The sequence below is a fragment of the Chiloscyllium plagiosum genome, chromosome 1 (assembly GCF_004010195.1).
Source record: "Chiloscyllium plagiosum isolate BGI_BamShark_2017 chromosome 1, ASM401019v2, whole genome shotgun sequence".
Lineage (NCBI taxonomy): Eukaryota > Metazoa > Chordata > Chondrichthyes > Orectolobiformes > Hemiscylliidae > Chiloscyllium > Chiloscyllium plagiosum.
The window spans coordinates 142,739,377-142,765,804 of record NC_057710.1 but is presented as its reverse complement, the minus strand read 5'-3'; the positions used below and the strand labels follow the sequence as shown (position 1 = coordinate 142,765,804).

Sequence of the window (26,428 nt, the reverse complement as noted above, 5' to 3'; positions counted from 1 at the left end):
ACAGATGGATTTACTATTTGGTTTGGCTGCATTATGACACACCTTCCATGGCCATCATTATGGAGGTGGGACTGGAACCTGATGCTTTTGGCCCACAGGGAATGATGCAAACGCTGTACTACAAGACCTCCTAGTGCTGTGGTTTGTAAAGATCTGCAATTATGCTTCTAACAATCTCAGTGTGCAGTCACACTCATAACAGGATACTGCAGGGAATCAGCGTGCAAGGCATAATGTCTTCCATCCATTAAAATTGATTGCTGGGGAAACGACAAATCCATGTTCCCAAATTTCTGGCATGTACTCCTATGACAGCAGATCATGGCTATTGTGGAATGATAGAATTGAGTTTAAAATGCAAGTTTAAAATTAAATGAAAGTCCTTTGCTTCTCAGTTCATTAGCTAATCTTGGTGCCAGTATTATATTCTGTCAGCAATACAGGCAGATAAAAGTCTGTATGGTTATTCACATACATGCTGAAACATGAATGTAAATTTAGTGATGAGAGTATCCCATTCAGCTGCAGTGTTCTTTTTTCATGTTCAAATAGTTAATAAGGCTCACTTGAGTGAAATTTCAGGGGGTTGTTAAAATCTGTGAAACCTGATCTTCATGTATTTTTTTTTCATTCATTCACAGGATGAGCACATTGCTGGCTAGGCCAGTATTTATTGCCTATCCCTAATTGCCCAGAGATCAACCACATTGCTGTGGGTCTGGAATCACACATAAGTCAGACTAGGTAAGGATTGGCAGTTTCCTTCCTTATAGGACATTAATGAACCGGCCTTCATCTTCAGGAGAGGACAGAGAATAAACTGGGTGACTGGAATTCACACGACCTTCAAGATTTTTCTGTTAAAGTAGTACTGAGTCTAATAATTGCATATATAACTTCTTTACATAGCATATAAAATGATATAAAATTTGGTTTCATTTAACAAAAATAACTTACCTCCTGTGAAAATTTAAAGAGCTCTTTAAAATTAGTTTGATCTTTACTTTTGTGATACAAAAGCTAGTGCTTCCAAATAAACCTGTTGGACTATAACTTGGTGTTGTGTGATTTTTAACTTAATAAAATCATAAAAGGAAGTCAACAATAGAATCTTTAATTACCCATCCACAACTGCTGATAGCTCTTTCTACACAGGATATCTTGCAGCATATTTTTATGCTCCCCTGATTCGCCTTGGCATGCGTCCCAAAGAATCTAATATATCAAAAATTAAAAGAGAGAATTTTCAGTGTCATGTTATCTATTAGTTCATCAAAAGTTCTTTGTTCAATAATTTAAGTAACTCTAGATAGCATTTGAAAATATGTAAAAGATTTTTCTATTACCGTAGCATCCTCTGCAGCCATGGCTGGATCCTCATACTCATATCCCTCTTCTCTGGCTCCCTGTGAATTATACTCAGCATTAATTGTGGTGACATTATGAATTAGTCCAGGATGAATTTACCATAACCATCCTCTACCATGCCAGGTTTTCACACTGCCCTTCATTGTATGCAGAAGGTTTTCCTTTAAGGACTCCATGTGCTGTGCGTAAATAATGTTGTGACGCTGCCTGGCAGACTAGTTAGCCTGCTGTAGGTCTACAAGCTGGACAAACAGAAATCAGTTGGTTGCTTTAATGCCTGATTCAGATCAGTTTTGCAGGTGACATAACTCCTTTCTCCTCCAGCAGTCCAAGTTGTCAGATTTTCACTCACAATTTAGGATACAAGAAATACCTTGAAGAAATTCACCCCTCAATGGGTGCCATCTTACAACTATGCTCTTGTGTTCTCTAAATGTAACATAAATGAAGTATGTTAATTCCTTTTGCTTAAGGATTTCTGCTGGGTATATATAGTTAAGCTAAAAGATACAGTACAATGTAATCTCCAGTCACAGCCTCAAATGTAACAGAGCTGAGAGCCTGTGCTCATGTGACAACATCTGGTACTTGGCTCATTCGTATGTTGGCTTCTTAAAATGGGCATCATTCAAATTTGATACCACAACAGGCCCAGAGGCAATGTAAACAATACCATCTGCTCAGAATGACCACTTTTGAGCCTTGCAGTCAGGCTTCTGAAGATGTGATTCAGGTGCCTGCTGCATTCTCTCGGGAATGACTCTTCAGAGAAGCTTGGTCATTGATGACGTTGTGAAGTTGGAAGGTACTAGCTCTTTGGGGAAGAATCAGGAGCAAGATGTGAGGGAGGAAGAAAAGGAGGCAGAGCAAGATGACATGGAACAGGAATTAGCACCAATTGCATGACTAGGTGCTTTCTTCCCGTCTCTCCTGCACAAGGACCTTCGTCCTGTCTCTCTCATGACCTCCAGTATTGGATCCAGGTTGACATCGATGAACTGAGAGTCTGCCCTACCCCAGGTGCTAGGTTTCCAGTTCTCCTGTGGCATCACACTCCCCAGTGGTATAGTCAATGGCTTTGACATGAATTGCAGCATGGTTGTCAGGACAACCAGCAGCCTCAGAAATAGTTGCTGTGGATATCTCGAAATGAATCCAACAATTTATCTTATCCCCCCCATTTCTACTCCTTACTGATTGTCGGGACAGAAAACCATGTCAATAAACACTCTCCCCTGTGGAAATCTGAACTTTTAACAGTTTCCCAGTAGAAGTAGTTTCATGCTCGAAAAGCAAGAGTCGATAAAGAATGGAGCTGGAAAAAAGCACAGCAGGTCAAGCAGCATCAAAGGAGCAGGGGAGTCGACAGTTCAGGTTGGGACCTTCCATCAGGATGCTGTTTGACATACTGTGCTTTTTCCAGCTCCACACTTTGTTGATTCTGACTTTCCAGCATCTGCAGTCCTCACTATATCCAAGTTGCTCCACAAGCAAACTTATGGTGAAGTATCTGTATTAGATTACCCTTGGCCTTCTCTTTTCAGAAGTGAAAACACCCAGCCTGTTCATTGGCTTGCAGTTTTTGTATCATCCTTGTGCAACAAAAATGTTCAATATCTCAATTTGTCTTGATCAATTATACAATGTAACAATGTCTTTAATTTTATGTATATATTTGGTCATTTCAGTTTTCTTTTATTTCTGCTTCCATGAAAAGTGGAAACTAGATATTCAACTTTGGTGGTGTTTTTGGTTCAGAGCATATATCTGTGCTGCCGTTGAAATAAAAGCTTACTGTTATCTCATGTTAAAATCCTACTTAAAGTCTTTCCTTCACACCAACAGGGGGCAGTATGACCTTGGGCATTGTATTCTTCTGAATCACTTTTGTTTCTGAAGAAAATTGCCAGTAAATGATTGTTCATTCAAAGGAATGATCACAATGTTTTAAATGAGTTTAACAATGGATTACTCTAATACTGAAAAGCATCCCCCATACAAGTAAGCAACTGAAAAATTAAATGTGACTAAAGATGGCGAGATCCTCAAACTTTTCCTGTTGTTTTTGTGCCACACTGATCTATGCACCTTCTTCACTTCTTAACATTATTCAGCATGAGAGTTGCAGAAATCCCACAAAATGCTTGAAATGCACTTTATGTATTTATTGTGAAGAGTCCACCATTTTCTGTTGCAGGCATGATGAGCAAGTAGGAGAACCCAGGTGCAAATTCACATCTCTATTTTTATTTGATATTTTAATGCATAAAAGTTTAGCTACCATCGTATTACTTGGCTACTTTGGAAACTAGTACATAAATCATCCCAGGAGATATGGTTTTGCTCAATGCCTGAATGAAACCATGTTGGCATTAACCGAAACTTCCTTGTTCCATTGACAGCAAACTCGTTTTGAAGGAATTGAATCCCCCCCCCCACCCCCATATTTGCTATCACTGACAAACCAAACTGACTACATCTTACCAGTTTGGTGTTTTCAATTTGATTGAGCACTGATCCATAGCACACATGTACGAGCTGTAATAATATGAGCCAATGGTTCCTGATGTTATGACATGTTACTTACCTTGCCTGAAATGACCTTGTATCACTTTATGCACACAAATAATAGCCAACACCCTGAGCTGCAGCCAAAAATGTGTGACAGGAGTGCTATAACAACTAAATTCCCCGGGTCTGAGAAAGCTGAATATTAACTCACTCAGCTGGAAGGTTTGTTTTTAGACGTTTTGTCAACATGACTAGGAAACATCATCAGTGAGAGCCTCTGATGATTTTACTTAGTCATGGTGTGGAAACGTCTGAAAACAAACCTTCAAGCTCACTGAACTAACTTACATTCATATCATCAACCTGAACTACAAACCTTCTCAAAATCACTAAAGCTGTATATTTTTAAAAGATTATTTTGCTGAGATCTGCAATGACATTCAAAAGCAAAGGTAAACTATGACGCTTTCCATCTGGTGACCACTATTGGTCCCACTCTAGGACAGCCACAACTAATGCTCACATGTCATGGCAGTGAGCATTGGTCAGCAAACTAACAAAAAAAATGTCAGGTAGCCTATCACCTCTCAAATTTTAATAGTTATTGGTGGAGACCTATGAGCATTTTTACAAAGCACTGACCAGAAAACATGTTTGACAATTATAGAGTCATAGAGTCATCTTTAAGAATAAATAATATTTGAGAAGTGTTTGAATAAAATGCTGTCATTTTGAAATGTAAATGATTTTGTTCAAGATGCCTTTGGAATATGCTTGTTGACAAACTATAGATAATAATAGTATAACTTTTAGTCCTGGACTATATTACAGTGCTTGAGCACAGTCTAGTGGTCTACCAATGGAGCACCTTATTTTTTTCTCCTATTCTCACTGCTTACCTAACTATACAGTGAGCAGTTACTAAATGAGAGGAGTCTGATAGTCTATTGCTTCTCTGCATGCTGCACAAAACCATTCAATTATGTTCAGCCAAGATTTGAATGTAAGACCAATGCAACCTTAGCTTACATTATAATTTGGATGGCAAAATGATCAACAGATGTCTTGACAGGTGCCTGAACCTTTACACATTGACATTTCCGCTGTTTTGTTTTATTTATTATAGGATTTAATGAACTGCACTGGGAATAATGTTTGTGTTTATGAAGGTCATTTAATTAAAAGCCAACTAGAGAAGTTCAGCACAGTTATACAGTATTGAAAGATCTTTAAACAATTAACATTAAAATTGCAGCTGGATTTAGTCAGTTAAGGCCTGTAAAAGTGTCATGACAAATTTAAATACACCATGATAATGCAGTGGATTCTTTGTCCTGGAACATGACTGTAATGGCAATTGACAGATGAATTTATGAGGGAGAGAAGCATTCGACAGGCTGGGAGAAGAGAAGGCATATAGAATGCACAACTTACAACTTTACAACATAAACCTCTAGCTGATAGGATGGATGTACTCAAGATGGTGACACTGTGGTACACAGTACTGGGAATGACGCTGGGAATCCTCAGTATTAAATCTGGGCTTCCTGAAGTTTCACAGGATTAGGATCAATATGGGCAAGGAAATCTTCTAACTCAGTTAGCTGAAGAAACAACACTGTCTTCATATTGAACACCACTCAGTGGGTAACAAGGGCACAGCGATGTATTCTGGAGAGGTGAGGGGAGTTTCAATGTCCATCACTGAGACTGAATCATTACTGATTGATTTGGTGAAGTGCAGAATTGCAAGACTGGCCTGCAGCAGGTAGTAATGAAACCAACAAGAGAGAAAGATCTGTTTGACCCCAATGTCATCAACTTACCTGTCACAGATATATATGTCTCTGGTTGTATAGAAATGGCATGTCTACCGCACGGTCCTTGTGAAGCCAACAGCTTATATCAAGACTGAAGACACTCTTCATTGTGTTCTGTGGCATTAGCACAATGCCAAATAGGATAGATTCAGAAGAGAGTCAAATTGGGAAAAAATCAGAAGCTGAAGGTCATCAATTGCAGCAGAATCATCTTTCGCCACAATCTGTAACCTCATAGATCAGCATAACCCGCACTTGACTATTACCATTGAGCTGGACATCAACATTAGTTCAATAAAGAGTGTAGGAGTGAATGCCAGAAACAACACTAGACACGCCAAGAAATGAAATGCTATACTGCAGAAGTTATAACCCAGGACTATCGGCATGCCAAACAGCAGAACCAGCATATAATAGGTGGAGTTACGTGGCCCCACAACCAATAGATTATATCAAGATTCCAAAATCTCGATACATCCAGTCATGAATGACGGTGGGAAATTAAACTACTAAAGGGAGTAAAGGCCTCCATTAACATCATTTATGAAAACTCAACACATGAGTGCAAATGACATGATTAAAGTATTTGCAATAATTTGAATCAGGAATGTTCAGTGGATAATCATTCTCAGCTACACTTGAGGACCCCACATCATGAATGCAAGTCTTCGGCTATTTCCATGATAAAGAAATGACTCAAGACACTAGATGCAGAAAAGGCGATTGGGCCTGACAACATCCTGGCTATACCGAAAACTTGTGCTTCAGATCTAATTGGACCTCTAGCCAATTTCCTCCAATACAGCATCAAAGTTGGCATCTACTAACAAAATGGAAAGTTGTCCACATATAACCTTTTTGCAAAAAGGGGAACAAATACAAGTTGGTCAGTTACCACCTCATCAGTCTACTTCCAATCATCAGCAAAATTAATGGAAGGATTTGCTGACACTGATCAAGTGGCACTTACTAATTAATAACCTGTGCTATTTGGATTCTATCATGGGCATGCAGCTCCAGATTTTAATACAAGGACAAAATATGGACAAAAGAACTGAATTTGAGAAGAAAGGGTTGCAATTGTAACCAAACAGCATCTAATCAAGTGTGACACTAAAGGAACCAAGCTAATTGAAGTCAACGGAAATAAATTGGAATCTTGGGTTGAATCTTACAAGTTTTGGCTAAGTCCAAGTTGCATGGAGTTTTTGGGAGGGTTTGTCACCTCTAGACCCAATGGGTTCCCTTGGTTTATCTTACTAAACTCACCTCATTGTAGAGTCATAGAGTCATACAGCACACATACAAACCCTTCAATCCAACTTCTCCTGGCCGACCAAGTTTCCCAAACCAAACTAGTCCCTCTTGCCTGCATTTTGCCCATATCCCTCTAAATCTTTCCTATTCGTGTACCTATCCAAATGTCTTTAAAATGTTGTAACTATACCTGCAGCTACCACTTCCTGTGGCAGTTCATTCCTCATACAAACCACCCTCTGTGTGAAAAAGTTATCCCTCAGGTCCCTTTCAAATGTGTAGGTGCTACTCCGCAAAGTCAGTCAGAGGTCTGGGTTCAATACTGTCATGGAGAATCGGTCTTCAGTTCTTAAGGAAGTTTAAGGGAGGCCTGTAGGAACAGTAGATGGGGTGCATTGGAGTGATGTGTGGGGGTTACCACTGACAAAAGGCATGAGGATGTCAGGGTTGGGTTTTGAAAGCATTTGTGGAAGTGAGCATAAGGACAGTGATGGGAGCAGTCTCAAGGTTGATGGGAACCATATAGAACAGCATCAAAGCACGTGGAAGCTATGACCAGGGAGGCTATTGACAATGACCACCACCATACGCTTTGCACTGTGAATTAGAGAACCAGGGTGGGGGATATCAATAAGATGTAGTGAAGGAGTTCAGTTGCAGAGGACAGTTGGAGATGAGATTCAATGTGGTCAGTCTACACTTTTGGGAGCTGGTAGGTGTAAATCGTCTGTCAGGGTAGTGCAAGGTGGAAGAAGACATGGAGGGTCTGGGAGGTGGAGTGGAGGTCGGGTAGCCGGTGACTAGGCAAAGCCCGATGCAGATGGTGTCCAGTAATTAATTGTCTTTTTGATGGGCGAAAGCATGGTACCTACATCTGCTGGACTTTAAGATACTGAACGGGCAAATACATGAAACTTACATTTGCAAGTTCCAGCTATATATCATTTGCGATCAATTTTTCACACAGAAGAAATACATGCAGGGTGAACATGCGCATGTGTCAAATGTTCGTCAAAGGCAGATTGCATCATGTTATTGGTGCTGGCTGAACTAACATTGTCATCACAGTTTTGCAGAAGTTAGGACGAATAACTTTGGAGAGGCTAATGCTGGCCAACTGGTGCTCACTACTTGCAGAACGTTGAAGGTTGCTGTGGGACGAGGGAGCATTGCTGTATCATAAGTCATGTAAGTATGACAGTGGAATCTAATGAATGCAGTGGAAATTGGAATGGTTGAGGTGGATCCAGGATGCATAGGAGTAAAAGCAAAGCAGGTACTCCTCTTGGGATTTAATGTATTAGTCACTCAGCCGTCATGACACCTTCACAAAGTTGATACACATGCTGCGATCATGACCTTGCTGGAGCAGGTGATAGGTCTGCTGAAGATCTGACTCCACAGCTTAGATTGGTCTCCAAGAGGAGTCATCCAGTATAGTCTGGACAGAACATGCTAAATAATCCTGACATGCTGTGCACAATTAAGCAGGCAATAAGGTGATATTGTTAGATGTTGATGAGCCAGGGGAGGGGAACAATCTTCCAAGAAGAAGGATGAAGACTTAGGAGGAGGAAGCTCTCCTTGTGGATGACAGAACTCAGCTGCATCAGGTCCTACAAGGCACTCAGGAGCTGATTGACACCCGGTTCCTTTAGATGGAAACTGGGTGGAGAAAACCATCATAAACTGTCTAAATCAAAAGGCCGACATCTAGGTCATATTGTTAGTGTAAACTGCAGCCGATAGTTCTTTCATTTGTATTCTCTTTTGTTTTCCAGATGACATAGAAGCTTATGTTTAAGCTTGTCCAAGTGCTTGCCTGCATCGGATACTCCTCTGCTGAACAAGGACAAGATGTGAATAACTGCATTAGGAAAGAATTTTGTAGGTCTTAGAGAGGGTGTTTCGATGGGATGAAACTCAGGACAGGTAAAGTGTGTGGCGTAGGCTTTGAGTGGTGATGAGGGTGATAGGTGCGAGGGACTGTCAGCCATGCCTGCTGTATGCCATGAGCAAAGTAGCTTTGTGCCTGCTCTTGACCGGGTTCTCAGCAGGCTTTTAAAGATTGTGCAAGTGCAATGATACACTCTTTCGGTGAATATCCATTGTGTGTTGAGTTGTTCTGGGAATAACACATGGTAAGATGCAGCTGGAATCCGCATGAGGGATAGTATCGGGTGGGGTAGCGAGCTAATGTGAGAAAATCTGCTAGGCCTTGTGATGAAAATCCTTTAAAAAATTGACACAACTCACATTTAGCCAAAAAAGTAAGATTCAGTCAATAAAATTTAACTTAATTTCCAACATTTGAGCCAAAATAACAAAAATCACAAAAATTATTCATTTCCTATCATGGTCAGTATACATTTAAGAGACACGGCATATCAGCATTACTTTAAAAGACATGCTCATGATATCATCACTGCATCAAAGCACATACCTGAGCAATGTCCCAGACACCAGTTTTTCCTGGGATCACTTGAAGTACAATGCACGATGAGAAACCTACTCTTTTGCTGTAACGGAATGGTATAATTCTAGCCTAGCCACCTAAGTGACCGTAAATGTATTATTTGTACACAATAGTCAGCTGTAATAAACAGCATTTAGATCTTTCAATACAATATTGTCCACACCTAGTTTCTTCTGCCGTGAGGGATAACATAAGCATTGCCACATCAGGTAATGCATCCTGCTGGAGGCAAACCTCACAGCACACAGGAATATTATGTTTAACTTATTTCCAAGCTTTTGGAACAATCTAAGATATAATCAGAGTTGCTACTTGGTTATAGTTAGTGATTTTCCTGTTACGCAGTTCACTTATTTCCCAAAATAACAGATCTGAAGTAAGTTCAAGATACCTGTGCAAGTATCATTAGGGTATCCCTGAAGTGTCCAGATGTTTCTGAATCAATATCCTCTTGAAGTGGCACACCAAATTCTAAAAGCAAAACAGAAAGTGCATTTGTTATTAGCTATGAAATATTTATTTTTACAGAGAATATCATGGATAAGGAACTGTAATAGTTGTGGTACCAGATTAGTAACGCAGTAGTCCTGAGTTTAGACACCAAGGATGATTATTACTGAATTTGATGAATTTGTTTGAGAGTTACTCCTAGAAAATAACAAATCCTCATTAAAACCCAATTAATTCATCAGCTTTTTTTTTGCTTTAGCTCAGACAGGACTTGTGTCACAATGCTAGGATGACTTTCCGTTCCCAGTGGAATGTTTGCAATGTGTTTGATTATATTGGTCCTAATGTTGAATAAGAAGAAAAAAATGCAGATGGATTTACCAGCAATAACCCAGACATCAGAGGAGGACAGAACCTAGGTATTTTCATCCCAGTTGACCCTCCAAAGTCTTTCTTGCTAACAGTGAGGCCTGGACCCTAAACTACTCAGAGACTGTCATAAATATGTCCTTATTTGCCAATTAACCAGCATTTATATAGTGTGTTTAGGGTAGCAAAATATCCAAAGGCATTTATCACATCCATCAGTTTTCATTATGTAGGACAGGATGTACCCCAGGACTGTAAAGAATATGCGAATGAACATTGCCACTGTATGTCATATTTCCCATATACTTCAGCAGACTATACCGACTGAGTCCCAACATCAAAATACTGCAAGCTCCATCACCTTTCAACTTTGCCATTGCAATCTATGAAGTACAATAAGGCCTTAGTTAGCAAATCTTCAAGTGAACTCTCCAAGGTATGCAAGTACAAATTCTTAATTTATATGTCATTTGTAACCTTGATTTTGGTTGGATGCAATATCCATCATTTTCCAACAACAGTGCAATATGCCTCAGTATGTATGATCCATAGGGCGCACTATGGCAATTCATCAACTTATTTCAGGACCATTTTCTTGTCCTGCAACTTTTATCACTTCGAAGGACAAGAGCAACAATTTCAATGGAACATTATCACCTTCCGAGTCACTTCCAAGATACAAAACTAGGATGGACAAATATGGGCATTCCTCCATTGCTATTGGTCAGAATCCTGGAATTCTCCACCTAATAACATTGTGGGAGTACCATTGCAACATAGCTAGGACAAATGTTCAGCACAACATCGTGGGCCGAAGGGCCTGTTCTATGCTGTATTGTTCTATGTTCTATTGTTCTATGTTTAGTTGTTCAAGCAGAAAGCCCAATCCTAGGGCAACAAAGCAGGGGGTGAAAGTATGACTTGGCCAGCATCACTCATATCTTAAGGTACAAAAGTAAAGCAAATCAGCATCTTAATTTCTGTAAAACTAAACTGACAGTCATTTTAAAATTTGAATGGAATTATAAAAATTGTATTACGCATCATGTAGACTTCATTAATCGCATAGATCTCACTGTTGGTTCTTGAGGCAAGAATCTCAATTAAGCAGTTTTCATCTGTGCCTGCACCCTACATTTAAAAGAAAAAAAGTTCATAATATGACTGTCACAAAGCCAATTAGATTAATCTGATACTGAAACAAATACAATTTATAGCGTGAAAATATAAATATACTATTAAATATTACAATTTGTACAAGTGGCTGTAAAAATAAGCAGGTGGCACAGTGGCTCAGTGGTTAGTACTGCTGCCTCACAGCACCAGGGTCCCAGGTTCGATTCCACCCTCGGGTGATGCCTGTGTGGAGTTTGCACATTCTCCCAGTGTCTGCTTGGGTTTCCTCCGGGTGCTCCGGTTTCCTCCCACGGTCCAAATATGTGCAGTTCAGGTGAATTGGCCATGTTAAATTGTCCATAGTGTTCGTGCATTAGTCAGAGGGAAATGGCTCCTGGTATGTTACTTTTCGGAGGGTCGGTGTGCAGTTGTTCGGCCGAAGGGCCTGTTTCCACACTGTATGGAATCTAATCTAATCTAATCATAAAATAAATTGCAAGGACATTATCTTGTATGTAATAATGCTTCAAATAGCTAAGGGCTGAAAATGTGTTGCTGGAAAAGAATGAAGGGCTTATGCCCGAAACGTCGATTCTCCTGTTCCTTGGATGCTGCCTGACCTGCTGCGCTTTTCCACCAACACATTTTCAGATCTGATCTCCAGCACCTGCAGCCCTCACTTTCTCCTCAAATAGCTAAGGGCCATGTTTTGTTTTTCATACTGTTCCTGGAAATCCCTCTGATTTGGATAATTGTAAAATTAATTCTACACAGGGAGCAGTTGTAAAATTTAGCTTCACAATGCAACAGGAACTGAAATATATGCATCCTTGCTGTCAAATCATCAGCGACATCCTGAGGACTGAATTAGGTCTATATATTATGACACAATAACTCTACTTTCATCTTGATGCAAAGTGGTTTGGAGATCACATCGATGAGAAAGTGGTTGAGAGGTGAAATAGTCAGGGGATGGTCTGATTCCTAAGTGCACTGAAGCAAAATTATGAGATCACCTTAATTAATCCTAATCTCTGGGGCTTTGAAAGTACAGCCAGTGCAAAGTTAAATTTCAAAAATGCTTAGATGCACTAATATAGCTCCTGGTTAAAAATTAACTGGCTAGAGATAGAGACATTGCATGTGCCCAAAACTCCATCTCAACAAATAGAATATAAGACAGCAGATAGTACAATTCATGTCTCTCCCAGTTGAGTATGCACAGTCTAACAATAGCCATATTATTAACATAAAGATAAATAGTCATGCCAAGAAGCTGCCAGACACAGCAAATATTTGAAATCCAGTTGAGAGTTTAAATGGAGAAAAATCAGCAAGGTTCCTTTACATATATACATTATAATCTTTGAATGATTATTGCATTTCTTACAGTACAATTGTAGCTGCACTTCACTTTTTTGGTTGTAAAACTCTCTAAGTCCACCTTGTGTAATGAAAGGCTCTTTGGAATTGCAAGTTTTCATTCATTTAGGTGATTCAGTGAATCAGAGCACAGACCCAAGGATATCCCTCTTTTAACATCCCAAGGGTATCTAATATTGTAAGGGCACTGTCATTTTACTGTCAACTTTTCAGGCAGGCAGGGCTTTAATGCTTAACCTCCAAGGAACAAGTTTTTCATTTCTGTGCCAGGTGCAGTATCTGCAGCAACGTGAACTTTGACAATACAATTTTTTATTTTCCAGTGTGTTAACATTTCAAAAACAAACTCATTTGTCAGAATACAGAATTGGCAAAACAGTCATATTAGTGTACCAACATCTGCATAATGCTTGATTTCCCTGTTGTTAAATCTAACAAATTACCTTGGGCGCTGTTGCCTTTTTAAGCTACAAGTATCATTTAAGAGGGCCTTAGATAATCAATGACAATCAACAAGTTGCTAATATCGTAATGAGGAGAGGAAAACTGTTTAAACTGAATGTGACCTTGAATCTAGTGGAAAGAACCTAATGGAATTTTAAAAAATGGTTTCAATGTTTTTCCACCTACCAATTAGATTTTTTGAACAGCATCTCGGAAATTTAATTAGTGGCATTGAATTAAATTCACCAGGGCTCTCTGTCAAATTAGAATTTATTGCAGCATTGAGTCATAGAGCCAGGGTGAAATATCAACTCCACAATATAACACAACTAATAATGTGAAATAGCTTTTTAAATCACCATTCAGCTGCAGTACAGAGCTGTAATGCATGGTTACTCACTCTACTCCTATAAGCGATAACTAATCATACATTTTCAATCCATACAGCACAGCAGATGGGCTCTGGTTTTATGCTGTAACATAATGTCCCTGCCAGGGTACATCCTATGCCCTGATCAAGAGAACAGACAGCAGATCTGTAGCTGGGTGTCTGTGAGGAAATGCATAAGGATGACCTTGATCTTCTAGAGGTGTTGTACCTGTGTTCTGCTAAGCAATTGACTACCATCGAGTCATTATAGTTATTCATATATGTAATATATAATTGAAATAGCTGTGATCCCATTCTGATTCCAATGGCAGGGCAGTAACCACATTCAATAAGTGAAGATACATAGCATATGAACTTTCAAGGATCCAGAGATTGTGATAAATAAGAGTGCATACATATATTAAGGGCACATATTTATGAGGTGCATCAAATATGCTCTTAAAGGCAACTTTGAGAGGAGTCAGCAGGCCCAAATGAAAATTACAAGATCCTGGAGCCTGGCATTTTTATGTAAAGGATGATTTTACAGTGACTACATGGAATGCTCCATGGTCATTGACTGGAACATCCTGTGGGTCTATTGATGTGGCATCCTGCTGTAAGAGGCAGTCAAATTAATATGAAATCATAAATGTGAAGGTATCCTGAACCCCTTGTCAATGTAAGGCAATCCATGAGACAAGTGGACTGCTTGTTTTTACTAAAATAAATTCCCTGTTCATTATCTTCAGGGCAGAAGTCTGGAATTTTCTGATAGACCACACATCATTTTCATGGGGTTGAGATTGAGGGTGGTCCAGAGTCCAGCATGGACGTATGGGGACTCATGGTTCATTGGGGCAGCTGGCTGTTTACATAATCTCAGGTCAGTTTTGATTTTGGTATTTTGCACTGAGCCCTCATCCACAGTTTGAAACAACTTCTTCTGTGGTCAACATATCCCCTGGGCACACGGGAACTAAAATTAAAATCTGAACTTCCGAGTCAGACTCAGATTTGTGGAGATGGGAAGTATCCCTTTTCTCACTCTTGAAGTGGGACTGAAAATTGGTGCTGTAGAGTCATACAGTCAGAGATGTACAGCACGGAAACAGACCCTTCAGTCCAATTTGTCAATGCCAACCAGATATCCCAACCTAATCTAGTCCCATTTGCCAGCACTTGGCCCATATCCCTCTAAACCCTTCCTATTCATATACCCATCCAGATGCCTTTTCAATAATGCAATTGTACCAGCCTCCGCCACTTCCTGTGTCAGCTCATTCCATACATGCACTACTCTCTGCTTGAAAACATTGCCCCTTAGGAGTCTTTTATATCTTTCCCCTCTCACCCTAAAGCTATGCCCTCTAGTTCTGGACTCCCCCACCCCAGGGAAAAGACTTTGTCTATTTCTCCTATTCATGCCCTTCATGATTTTATAAACCTCTAAGGTCACCCCTCAGCCTTCGATGCTCCAGGGAAAACAGCCCAAGCCTATTCAGCTTCTCCCGAATACCTCAAATCCTCTAACCCTGGCAACATCCTTGAAAGTCTTTTCTGAACCCTTTCAAGTTTCACAACATCCTCCTAATAGGAAGGAGATCAGAACTGCATACAATATTCCAAAAGGGCCTAATCAATGTCCTGTACAGCCGCAATATGACCTCCCAACTCCCATACTCAATGCTCTGATCAATAAAGAAAAGCATACCAAATGCCTTCTTCACTATCCTATCAACCTGCGACTCTACTTTCAATGAGCTATTAACCTGCACTCCAACGTCTCTTTGTTCAGCAACACTCCCTAGGACCTTACCATTAGGTGCTAATATTTGCTTTCCCAAAATGCAGCACATCACATTTATCTAAATTAAACTCCATCTGCCACTCCTCAGCCCACTGGCCCATCTGATCAAGATCCCATTGTACTCTGAGGTAACCTTCTTCACTGTCCACTACTCCTCCATTTTAGTGTCATCTGCAAACTCACTAACTATATGTCCTATGTTCATATCCAAATAATTTATATAAATGACGAAATGTCGTGGACCCAAGACCAACCCTTGACTCCATTGGTCACAGGCCCCCAGTTTGAAAAACAACTCTCCATCAGCACCCTCTGTCTTCTACCTTTTAGACAGTTCTGTATCCAAATGGCTAATTCTTCCTGTATTCTATGAGAACTAGCCTTGCTAACCAATCTCCCATCAGGAACCTTGTTGAACGTCTTACTGAAGTCCATACAGATCATGTCAATCACTCTGCTGTCATCAATCCTCTTTGTTACTCTTTCAAAACACTCTATCAAGTTCATGAGACATGATTTCCCATGCACAAAGCCATGTTGACTATCACTAATCAGTCCTTGCCTTTCCAAATATGTGTAAATCCTGTCCCTCAGGATTCCCTCCAATAACTTGCCCACCACTGATGTCAGGCTCACCGGTCTATCGTTCCCTGGTTTGTCCTTACCTCCTTTTGTAAATAATGGTACCACATTAGCTAACCTCCAATCTTCTGGCACCTCACCTGTGATTATCGATGATATTAATATATCATTAAGGGGCCTAGCAATCACTTCCCTAGCTTCCCACAGAGATCTAGGTCAGGTCCCACACTTGGTCAGGTCTTGGGGATTTATCCACCTTTATGCATTCCAAGATATCCAGCATTTCCTCCTATGCAATCTGGACATTTCTTTCAAGATGTCACCATCTATTTCCCTACATTCTAGATCTTCCATGTCCTTCTCCACAGTAAACACTGATGCAAAATACTCACTTAATATCTCCTCCATCTCTTGTGGCTCTACACAAAAGCTGCCTTGCTGATCTTTGAGGGGCCCTATTCACTCCTTAATGTATTTGTAAAAGCCCTTTGGATTCTCCTTAATTAAATTTGCCAAAGCATGTCCTCTTTTGCCCTCCTGATTTCCCTCTTAGAGTATAAAGGCAGTAGGAGTATACTTAAGGATTCATTCGATTTCTACTGTCTTTACCAGACATATGCTTCCTTCTTTTTCTTAACCAAACCCTCAATTTCTCTCATTATCCAGCATTCCCTACACATACCAGCCTTTCCTTTCACCCTAACAGTAATATATTGTCTCTGGACTCTCGTTATCTCATTTCTGAAGGCTTCCCATTTTCCAGTCATCCCTTTACCTGCAAACATTTGCACCCAATCAGCTTTTGAAAGTTCTTGCCTAATACTGTCAAAATTAGTCTTCCTCCAATTTAGGACTTCAACTGTTAGATCTGCTCTATCATTTTCATCACTATTTTGAAACTATTGGAATTATGATCGCTGGCCCCAAATCGCTCCCCCACTGACACCTCAGCCACCTGCCCTGCCTTATTTCCCAAAGTAGGTCAAACTTTGCATCTCCTCTAGTAGGTACATCCACAAACTGACTCAAAATTTTCTTGTACACACTTAAAAAAATCCTCTCCATCTAAACCCTTAACGCTATGGCAGTCCCAGTCTATGTTTGTAATGTTAAAATCCCTACCATAACCACCCTATTATAATGCTATCCCTTATCAAAAATACCATTCCCCCCTCCTCTTTTGCCTTCCTTTCTATCCTTCCTATAGCATTTGTATCTTGTAACATTAAGCTGCCAGTCCTGTCCATCCCTGAACCACATTTCTGTTATTGCTATGATATCCTAGTCCCATGTTCCGAACCATGCCCTGAGTTCATCTGCCTTCCCTGTTAGGCCTCTTGCATTGAAATAAATGCTGTTTAATTTATCAGTCCTACCTTGTTCTCTGCTTTGTTCCTGCCTGCTTTGCTCAACTGTACCAGTATCAGATTGATCTCTTTCCTCAGTATCTGCCTAGGTCCCAAACAGCCGCTCCCCTTTATTTGTTTAAATCATCCCAAGCAACTTGAACAAATCTCCCTGCCAGTATATTAGTTCCCTTTCAATTCAGGTGCAATCCATCCTTCTTTTACAGGTCACTTCTACCCCAGGAGAGATTCCATTGATCCAGAAATGTGAATCCTTCTCCATTACACTAGCTCCACAGCCATGCATTCATTTGCTCCACCCTCCTATTCTTAAACTCACTAGCTCGTAGCACCGGGAGTAATCCAGTATTATTACCCTTTAGGACCTCTTTTTTAAATTCCTGCCTAACTTTCTATATTCTCCCAGTCCATCCCCTCTACATTTTCCAAAACAACATAGTTGTTTGAAATGGGGATAGCCACAGAAGACTCCTGTATTACCCGCCTACCTCTTCTACCTTTCTTAGAATCAACTCATCTACCTGACTGCATCTGTGACTTTTCTCCCTTCCTGTAACTGCCGTCCATCACGCTCCTTAGCTCTTGTAACTTCCTCATCGCCTCTAACTGTCGCACCAAGTGATCCATTTGATCTGACAGATTTGCAAACAACATTTATTGCAGATATAATACTCAGTAACCCTTAAACTTTCCCGAAACCCCCAGATCCGACAAAAAGAGCATATCACTCTACTAAAGGCCATTTTGCTCCTTCCAATCTACAGACCCAGAAAATAGCACTGTCGTATTGCTCTACAAAACACTGTTCCATGCTAACTTCATACAAATGGCTTATATTTTTAAAATCTAATCAAGAGACAGACTCCAATAAAACATATAATCAAGAAAGAACACATTCTACTTACTAATGTAGATTTACAGCCAGGCTATACTTAAAACTATTTACTTATCTGTTTTTGTGCTGTGACCTCTCCCAAACAGGTTTCTCCAATCTCAGTTGTGAATTTCACTGTTTGTTAAATTTTCCTAGATACTCTCCAATGTCCAGTGATACATGAATTCGAACAGCAAAGGCAGTAACTGCGCAGATTCACTGCTGTGTCAGTTAGCAGTGTGGGTTTCTTTCTCTCTCTCCCTTACAGACCATGTGCTTGCTGCCTTTGTCTGTCTGTCTCCCTTTTAAGAATGCTGTTGTTTTGACCATTCTTTTCTCCAAAGTTCCAAAACAATTGCAACAGCATATAAAACAGTGATTGCTACTTCTGGAATTTGAGGAAATCACTTCCAACACCTAAAATACCTAAAAAAAAAAGGGGCAGCCTGTTACAGCCAAGAATTTTTCCCATCCTCCATCTTGGATTACCCAGAATCCTTATAGATTTATGGCATTTAATGCAAGGACCATATCTTTTTGTATTCTCTGTGTTTTTGATTGCAGACTGAAATGAGATAAAAACTTATTTTAAAGCCATGGATTGTTGAAAGATTACTGCCATTTTATATGGGCTGTTTACACAGCTGCTTGTCTTCACCACTTACAGGACAAAAGAGCAGCGCTCAGAAAGCTAATGATTTCAAATAAACCTGTTGGACTATAACCTGATGTTGTGTGACTTCTGACTGTGTCCACTCCGTCCAATGCTGGCACCTCCTCATCATGAGCTTGTTTAAGCAGTAGGGGAAGGCGGTTACAGACAGGTGTTGTGTAGGAATAGGGATTTGGCCAGCAACAAGGAGGTGATTGGTCTGAGAGCTAGTGACCAGTTATCGATGACAAAGGCCTGCCAACTGGCAACAAATAGATCATTAACTCCCAGGCAGCTGAACAGTTTATGGCTATGAATGGTTGTGCAGAAGGAGTTGGATCACTGGAAATAAAACAGTGGTGTTTCTGCTCTGTAGTCAAAAGAATCTGAGCCCCCAACATATCCAGTTTATATCCCCATATCAATAGCTATAAATTGTGTCTTTTAATTAGTACCCAGCAATCCTTAAAAGTGTGAACCAGTCACTCAGCATCTCTTCCAAACAAGTGAAAGTGCATGGTAATTGAAAAGTATCATTCTGATCAGCAAAAGGGAGTATTTGTCTGTGTTACGTGTGTGTGTATGTATGTAGGCATTTATAACTGTGCTAGTGTTTTAACTGGTACAGTTATGTATTGATGATTGATAATTGTTTATTTGTAATTAGAAATAATTTCTTTTCAATGAGTAGTAATTGTTATTAGGTATAGAAACCTGGTCCATGCATTCTGTCAACCTAAATTTGAAGGACTGATAAATTCGCTATTTTTCATATTTTTAAATGCTTTACTTTTTGTGACAACTCTGGAAATAGCAGGGCTTGATTTCCAGTGTGTTACTCTAATGAGGAGTAACAATTACATAAGTTAAACTTATATGAGCTCTTTATTATGAGAATTCAATTTATTGATCATGATTCCATGCTCTCCTATTGGAAACACATACCAGAAACATCAGGCATTCATATACCAACCGTTTAAATTAAGTGCGTCCAATAAATGATTACACCACTTATTCCAGCATAAATATCTTGCTAAATAAGTAATTCTGTTTAGAGTTATCATAAAACAACAATCTTTCCATGCCGAAATTTCACGAAGATACGAGAGTATTTGTACTGTACCTTCATAGCATGTCGCAGTTCATGAGCATCAAAAAAGGCTGGTGGATACATCAGACCTACCATTACCTCTTTGAAATGGTCGGACAATTTCTCCTTAAGGTCAGTGACCAGATCCTGTATTTGAAAGAAGGTATGTTCAATCAGGAGGAACATGCAATTAACTGCAAGTTGTTTCGTCAATAACATGTGCCAGTTCTTGGGAAGTGAAATAACCTATTTATTAAAATGTGCATTTGAAAAGATCCAGCAAACTTTAAATTGCACTTTGAAATTAATGAATGTTAATAAGGTAAACTTGAACACCAAATCACATGAGACGATGTTGTGGCAGCTAAGAAATTATATAAATAAGAGTCATGATAGTATGATCTTACACCAAGATGTTGGTGGTGATTTAGCTGATGGAGTGTTAGGTTTGGTACATACGACTGATGACACCCAGTTTCACTTCACCACCACCTTTCTTGACCAAGTCACTATTGCCAAATTGTCAGACATCGATTTTTGATGTGCACAAATTCCTTCCAATTAAATATTTGATTGAGCAAACTAATTGTCTTTATCCCTGCCATAATTCTGTTCTCTAGTATCAGCCCTATACATTTGTCTGGCAATCATCTGAGGCTGAACCAGGATGTTTGTAACCTTGGTATTATTTTTGAACCCAGGATGAGCTTCTGAACATGCATCTGTATTGTTACTATGACAGATTCTTGATGAAGAGCATATGCTCAAAACGTCAACTCTCTTGCTCCTCGGATGCTACCTGACCAGCTGTACTTTTTCGACTCTGATCTACAGCATCTGCAGTCCTCACTTCCTGCCTGTTACTAAGACCACCTATTTCCACCTCTTCAGTTCCTCCTAGAGGTCATTTGATGATGAAACTTTCATTTATACCTTCTTACCCCTAGACTTGACTATTTAAATGTATTTTTGTCAGTTTCCACTCCCCCTCCCCGTAAACTTGAAATCATCCAAACCTCTATGTCTATATCCTAATGTGCTTCCAATCCCGTTGCCCATCACCACTGTGCCTGGTGACCTACACTGTTCCCAGTTAAATAAGGCCTCACTTTTAAAATTCTCACCCTTATTTTTAAATCTGTTTATGGCCTCACCTTTCCTATCCACTCTAAACACTTCAGGTTATTTAGGGTCCTCCAATTCCAGACTCTGCAACACTTCCAATTTTAATTACACTAGATATGGCAGCTTTATCTTCAACTGTCAAAACCCAAAACTCTGGAATTCATTCATTAAGATTATCTACTTCTCTTTTATCCTTTAAATTCCTCTTTAAAATGCATGTGTTTGACCAAGCGTTTGACTAGCTTCCACAACATTACCTCATGTGGTTTGGTGTTCAATTTTACTTTATAGTGCTCCTGTGAAGCACTTGAGATGTTTTATTATGTTCAAAGGCACCACAGTATACAACGGTTGTTGTTGTAATTACTGTTTGATCTTACTTCTGTACTGGAGTATTAATTCAATAGTTTCTGGCAATATTGAAATAACAATGAAATACTGAAATAATGTTAACAAAGGATCAAAGTACAAAAAACAAAACTACCCACTTAAGACACATCGTAAAAGCAAGACCTTTGAAAATGTTCGAATGTATAGGGAACTAGATGAAAATATCAGCTGGAAAAGCACGTACTAAATATACCTCTTGTCTTGTTAGACAAATTCTGATAATACAGTTGCATTTATCTAATTGAAGGATCTGATTTATCAGCTTTTCTCAATAGGTAGAAACAGACTACGGTCAAAGCCTGACTAATAGCATTCCAATTTAACATGCCTTTTGAGCTTTCTCTGCCGGTCTAAAGTGATGGAAGTGGACAGTGTAATCAGCACTACATTAGAATGTGCTGTATAAATACACTATTAGCTGCAGCAGAACAGTTGGTCCCAGTCAGATCAGATTACAGCAACTTCTGATATGTTCTATTATATGACGTGATGAAAAGTCTGCTAGAAAATATACCAGCACCCCCAAGGAATCTATAAAACTGCCCTAGGAACAGCAAATTATCAACTCTAGTATTTTCTATTTCTCCATGCTCCAAACTGGTCATTTTCCCACACGCAGAAATGTCAGAGTATGGAATGTAAGCTTGCTACCATCTTGCTGATATATATTTAATGAATTTTTGAAAAAAATTAAGTTTTACGTGACCTGCAATTTATTTCAATTGATAAATATTTGATATCTTGACTTTATACAGCAATCACATAGTCAAATGAAACAAGTACCAGAATTTTAATTTTTGTTTTTCATTTCCTTTAGTCAGCTTGGTTCAGTTCAGCAGTATCACCTCTGAAGGCTGTGGATTGAATTATATTTCCAGTGTTTGCACTGATAAAATTGCTCACCTTGCCAGCAACAGTCATGCCACATGAATGAATTAAAAAGTATTGTTGATTGGTACTGCAATCGAGTAATGAGGGAAGTGTTGAATTGTTAGAAGCATTGTCCTTTTGACATGATGACATTTTGTCTACCCAATTCAATTGTTTAGATGGATGCAAACTGTTCCTTAGCATCATCTATAGGAAGGTCTGGAGGCTTTTTGGTATCTAGGTTAATATTACTCTTTCAGTCAACATATATTTATAAAAGAAGGAACTTTGCCGGTGGAGAAAAGAAACTGTCATTGTCCATACAATAACATCTGCAATTCATATTAATTTATTGAAGTCTTTTGAGGTGTGCTATATAGCTAAATATAAATTACCTTTTAAAATGACATGCCTCAATGTTCCACACCAATACAGTTCTGGAAGCATGAGTTAACAAAGGAATAGAAGAAAATTGGGGTCTGAGTGATGTGGACTATGATGTGATTTGTGGCAGGATCAGACAAGCAGCACGGCAAGGCCTAGCTTGACATCAAGAGCATCTCACTCCAACTTGCTATATCTTTTATACATTTGATGAGTGTTGAGTCAAATTTCTCACTACCAAAAAGTCTCCATACCTTCCATTAGACATGAACAATTGACTCAGGTAGTGTTCAGTGCCAGTTAAGAAGGATTATTCTTTGTTAAATGCCATATTAATACCATAACTTAGCTCATTAATGTTCAGCTTCCTATTGTATCAACCATGTTGAATAAGCTAGATGTTGTGAAATCACAACATGGAAATCAGAGCAGGTATCTGGTAACTTCAGCTCTCTGCTTGATTCAAATGTTCTCCATGTTGCTTAGGACCAAGCGGCATCTCAGAGCATCATGGAACAAATGCCCACCTCTCAGAATCCTCATGAAACCTTTCTGATTCACTTGCAGGAGATTTCTGCACTTTGAAACTGCACTTCAGGGTTGAAATACTGCTGCAAGGGCACTTTGCATACAAGGACTCCACTCACAGATTGGGCCAGGTTACATTTCAGGGCTCTGGGTGCTCGTTCTTTTAGTGTTCACTCAACTTAGCACCTTCCTGGGTTCTCACAGCATTCCTGCCTTGCCTTTTGGTGCAGTCATGGAGCCAGGCAGCCTGTTTTTCTGGTCAGCAGCCCTTAGTCAAGGGAACTGACATCTTGCCGTATGTCACATTGCTATGTCAATAGCATAAAGCCCACCTCAAATGTCCGATATCCATTTTTCAGGTCTGCTATCAGAAGGTGGTGAATCTGTAAAATTCTTTACTGCGAAGGGCAGTTGAGGCGGAGACATTAAATATATTTAAAGTTATGATAGTTCCTTTACTGATTAAAATCTAAGGAACAAGAGTAGGCCATGAAGGGCTCCTGTCCAAAACATCGATTTTCATGCTCCTTGGATGCTGCCTGACTTGCTGTGCTTTTCCAGCACCACCCTAATCTTGACTCTAAACTCCAGCATCTGCAGTCCTCACTTTTGCCATTCAACCCCTTGTGTCTGTTCCATCATTCAATGAGGTCATCACCGATCTGTGAGCTAACTCTATGTACTTGCCTCTGGCACATGCCCTTAATAGCTTTGCTTAACAAAAAGCAGTCTGTCTCAGATATTAAATTAACAGTTGATACAGCATCCAATGCTATTTGTGAAAGAGAGTTCCGAACATCTACCATCCTTTCAGAGTAGAAATGATTCCTAACATCTCTCCTGAATAATTTGGTCCTAATTCTCAGACAATGGGTCTTGAGTTTGTTCCATGACTTAGTTCTAGAATGCCCAACCAGTGGATATAGTTTATCTTTATCTACTCTATCTTTTCCAGTTAATATCTTGAAGACTTCAATTAGATCATTTCTTAAACTTCAAAATTTTCGAAAAAATTTGGAATACTGCATTCATTTCTGGTTTCTCTACTAGAGGAAAGATAACTTGAAAGGGTTCAGAAATGATTTGCAAGGATGTTGCCAGTGTTGGAGGATTTGTGCTATGGTAAGAGACTGATTAGGCTGGGGTTATTTTCCCTGGAGCGTCAGAGGCTGAGTGGTGACCTTGTAGAAGTTTATTAAAAAAAATGAGGGGCATAGATAGGGTGATTAGCCAAAGTCTGTTCCCCAGAGTACACGAGTCCAGAACTAGAGGGCGTAGGTTTAAGGTGTGAGGGGACAGATTTAAAAGGGACCTAAGGGGCAACCTTTTTATGTAGAGGATGGTATGTGTATAGAATAAGCTGCCAGAGGTGGTGGTGGAGGCTGATAAAATTACAACATTTAAAAGGCATCCAGATGGACATGTGATAAGAAAGACTTTAGAAGGATATGGCCAAATGCTGGCAAATGGGACTAGATTAGGTTATGATATCTGGTCGGCATTAATGAGTTGGACCGGAGGGTCTGTTTCCGTGCTGTACATCTCTATTACTCTAAAATAGGCTTAATTTGTATAATCTTTTATCATAAGGCAAACAGAGGTTATAGAGAAAAGATAGGAAAGTGGAATTGAGAATTATTGAATCAGCCATGATCTCATTGAATTGATGGGCTGAATGGCCTTGTCCTGGTCCAATGTTTTCTTGGTCCTATTTCAAGTTCACAGCATAGGATTCTTGAGAACAAGTTCAATTCTACCACTAGGTGGCATAGCATATCAGGAAATCTACCCATGTTTCTATCAAATTGCCTCTTGGTCATTATCCATGCCAACATAATGACTCAGCAAACTGCACACTCCTGCCCCCCCCCAACACCCACCCCCACCCACTCTGTAGTCTGCCTCTATTTATTTGTGACAATAAAGTGACAAAGCTAATGGTTTCTTTATCACATCTGTCAATATGCCTAGTCCCAGGTGATCTGTGAACCCGTTGGGACTGGCGCACTACTGTTCCTTCCAATATGTTTTGTTAATTGCAAACATAAATCTACAGCTGTAAGGAAAAAAGGTGCGGCCTTTAATTCTCATTGAAGTTCTGTGTGCTTTTATTTCTTCTTTTGAAATGCTAAATTGTGGCACACAGATTCAAAAATGAAACAACGCTCTCAGTATCTTCCTTTGACTTCAAAAGGAGCCCCCTAATTAAGTGAATTGAATGGGAAAAAAATATATCAGGCATGGTTAAAAATGCTGAAAAATACAAATAGAGCAAAACCATAGCAACATTCTATTACCCAATCTGATGGACTGCCCAGTTTAATACTACACTTAACACTGCTTGATTCACATTTCTGCTCTGAGTGGAAAAAGCCATTGTCGTTGAACAAATGACAAAGAAAAATGACAACATATAAGATGCAACTGCCGATTTACTAACAGAACTATTTCATGGATTTTAAACTAATTGGGTTCTTCATGTACAAATGCTTTAGGGATAAACTCTAGAAAGTAAAAGTTTTTGGAATAGACTGCAAGAAATTGCCACTGGAAATTCTAATCAGTTTCAATTTTAACTAGAGCACCATCAACATGCTGTATTAAGCATTTATTAATTGCTTGGAAATGGCAGGAACTATGATAGACTAAATTTAGCAACTAGTACATCATTTTAAATCATCTCACAGAAGGACAGCAATTAAATGCATCCAGTGTACATTAGAATATAATTAATAAAGCAGTCAATGTGTTCTCTGGAAGGAAAAGGTTACACTGGGTTAAAAATGAATTTGCAAATCAGTTCATTCCTCTGTGTGAGTACAAGAAATCTCAAACAACTGCCAAACCATTCTTTGAAAGAAAATTAATTCCGGAGACATTTTGGCATTGACAATGCACCCATGAGAGTATTAATCCATTACAAAAATGAGGACTAATTAAAATGCCCCCCTACAATCACCAGGAGGACAAGTTGGGGTGGGTAAGCAAGAACAAATAAGGAAAAATTTAGGTTATCCACACTTTACATATGTTAATTGTATCATGCCGAAGGGTATTTAGTGCCTTGCCTTTGTGAAATATTTCAGCATCAGTTGTTTATAGGAAATATACATAATAAGTGACTGGTCAGGCAAATAGTTCAGCTTGCTAACACTGAGGAGAATGCGTACTTGCTGCAGTATCTCTCATAAA

At 39.4% G+C, this 26,428-nt stretch overlaps 1 protein-coding gene across 2 annotated transcripts in view; it reads right to left on the bottom strand.

Annotated features, from left to right (window-relative positions):
* The window catches only part of LOC122555879 (annexin A10-like), an 84,088-nt gene that overhangs the window by 20,914 nt on the left and 36,746 nt on the right, over window positions 1-26,428 (bottom strand). For both annotated transcript variants that reach the window (XM_043702116.1, XM_043702124.1), the window contains exons 4-8: window positions 19,973-20,086; window positions 11,292-11,382; window positions 9,824-9,903; window positions 1,347-1,406; window positions 1,122-1,215 (exon numbers count right to left, since the gene is read on the bottom strand). In XM_043702116.1, the coding sequence (XP_043558051.1) occupies window positions 1,122-1,215; window positions 1,347-1,406; window positions 9,824-9,903; window positions 11,292-11,382; window positions 19,973-20,086 (439 nt within the window). The remainder of the gene's footprint in view (window positions 1-1,121; window positions 1,216-1,346; window positions 1,407-9,823; window positions 9,904-11,291; window positions 11,383-19,972; window positions 20,087-26,428) is intronic.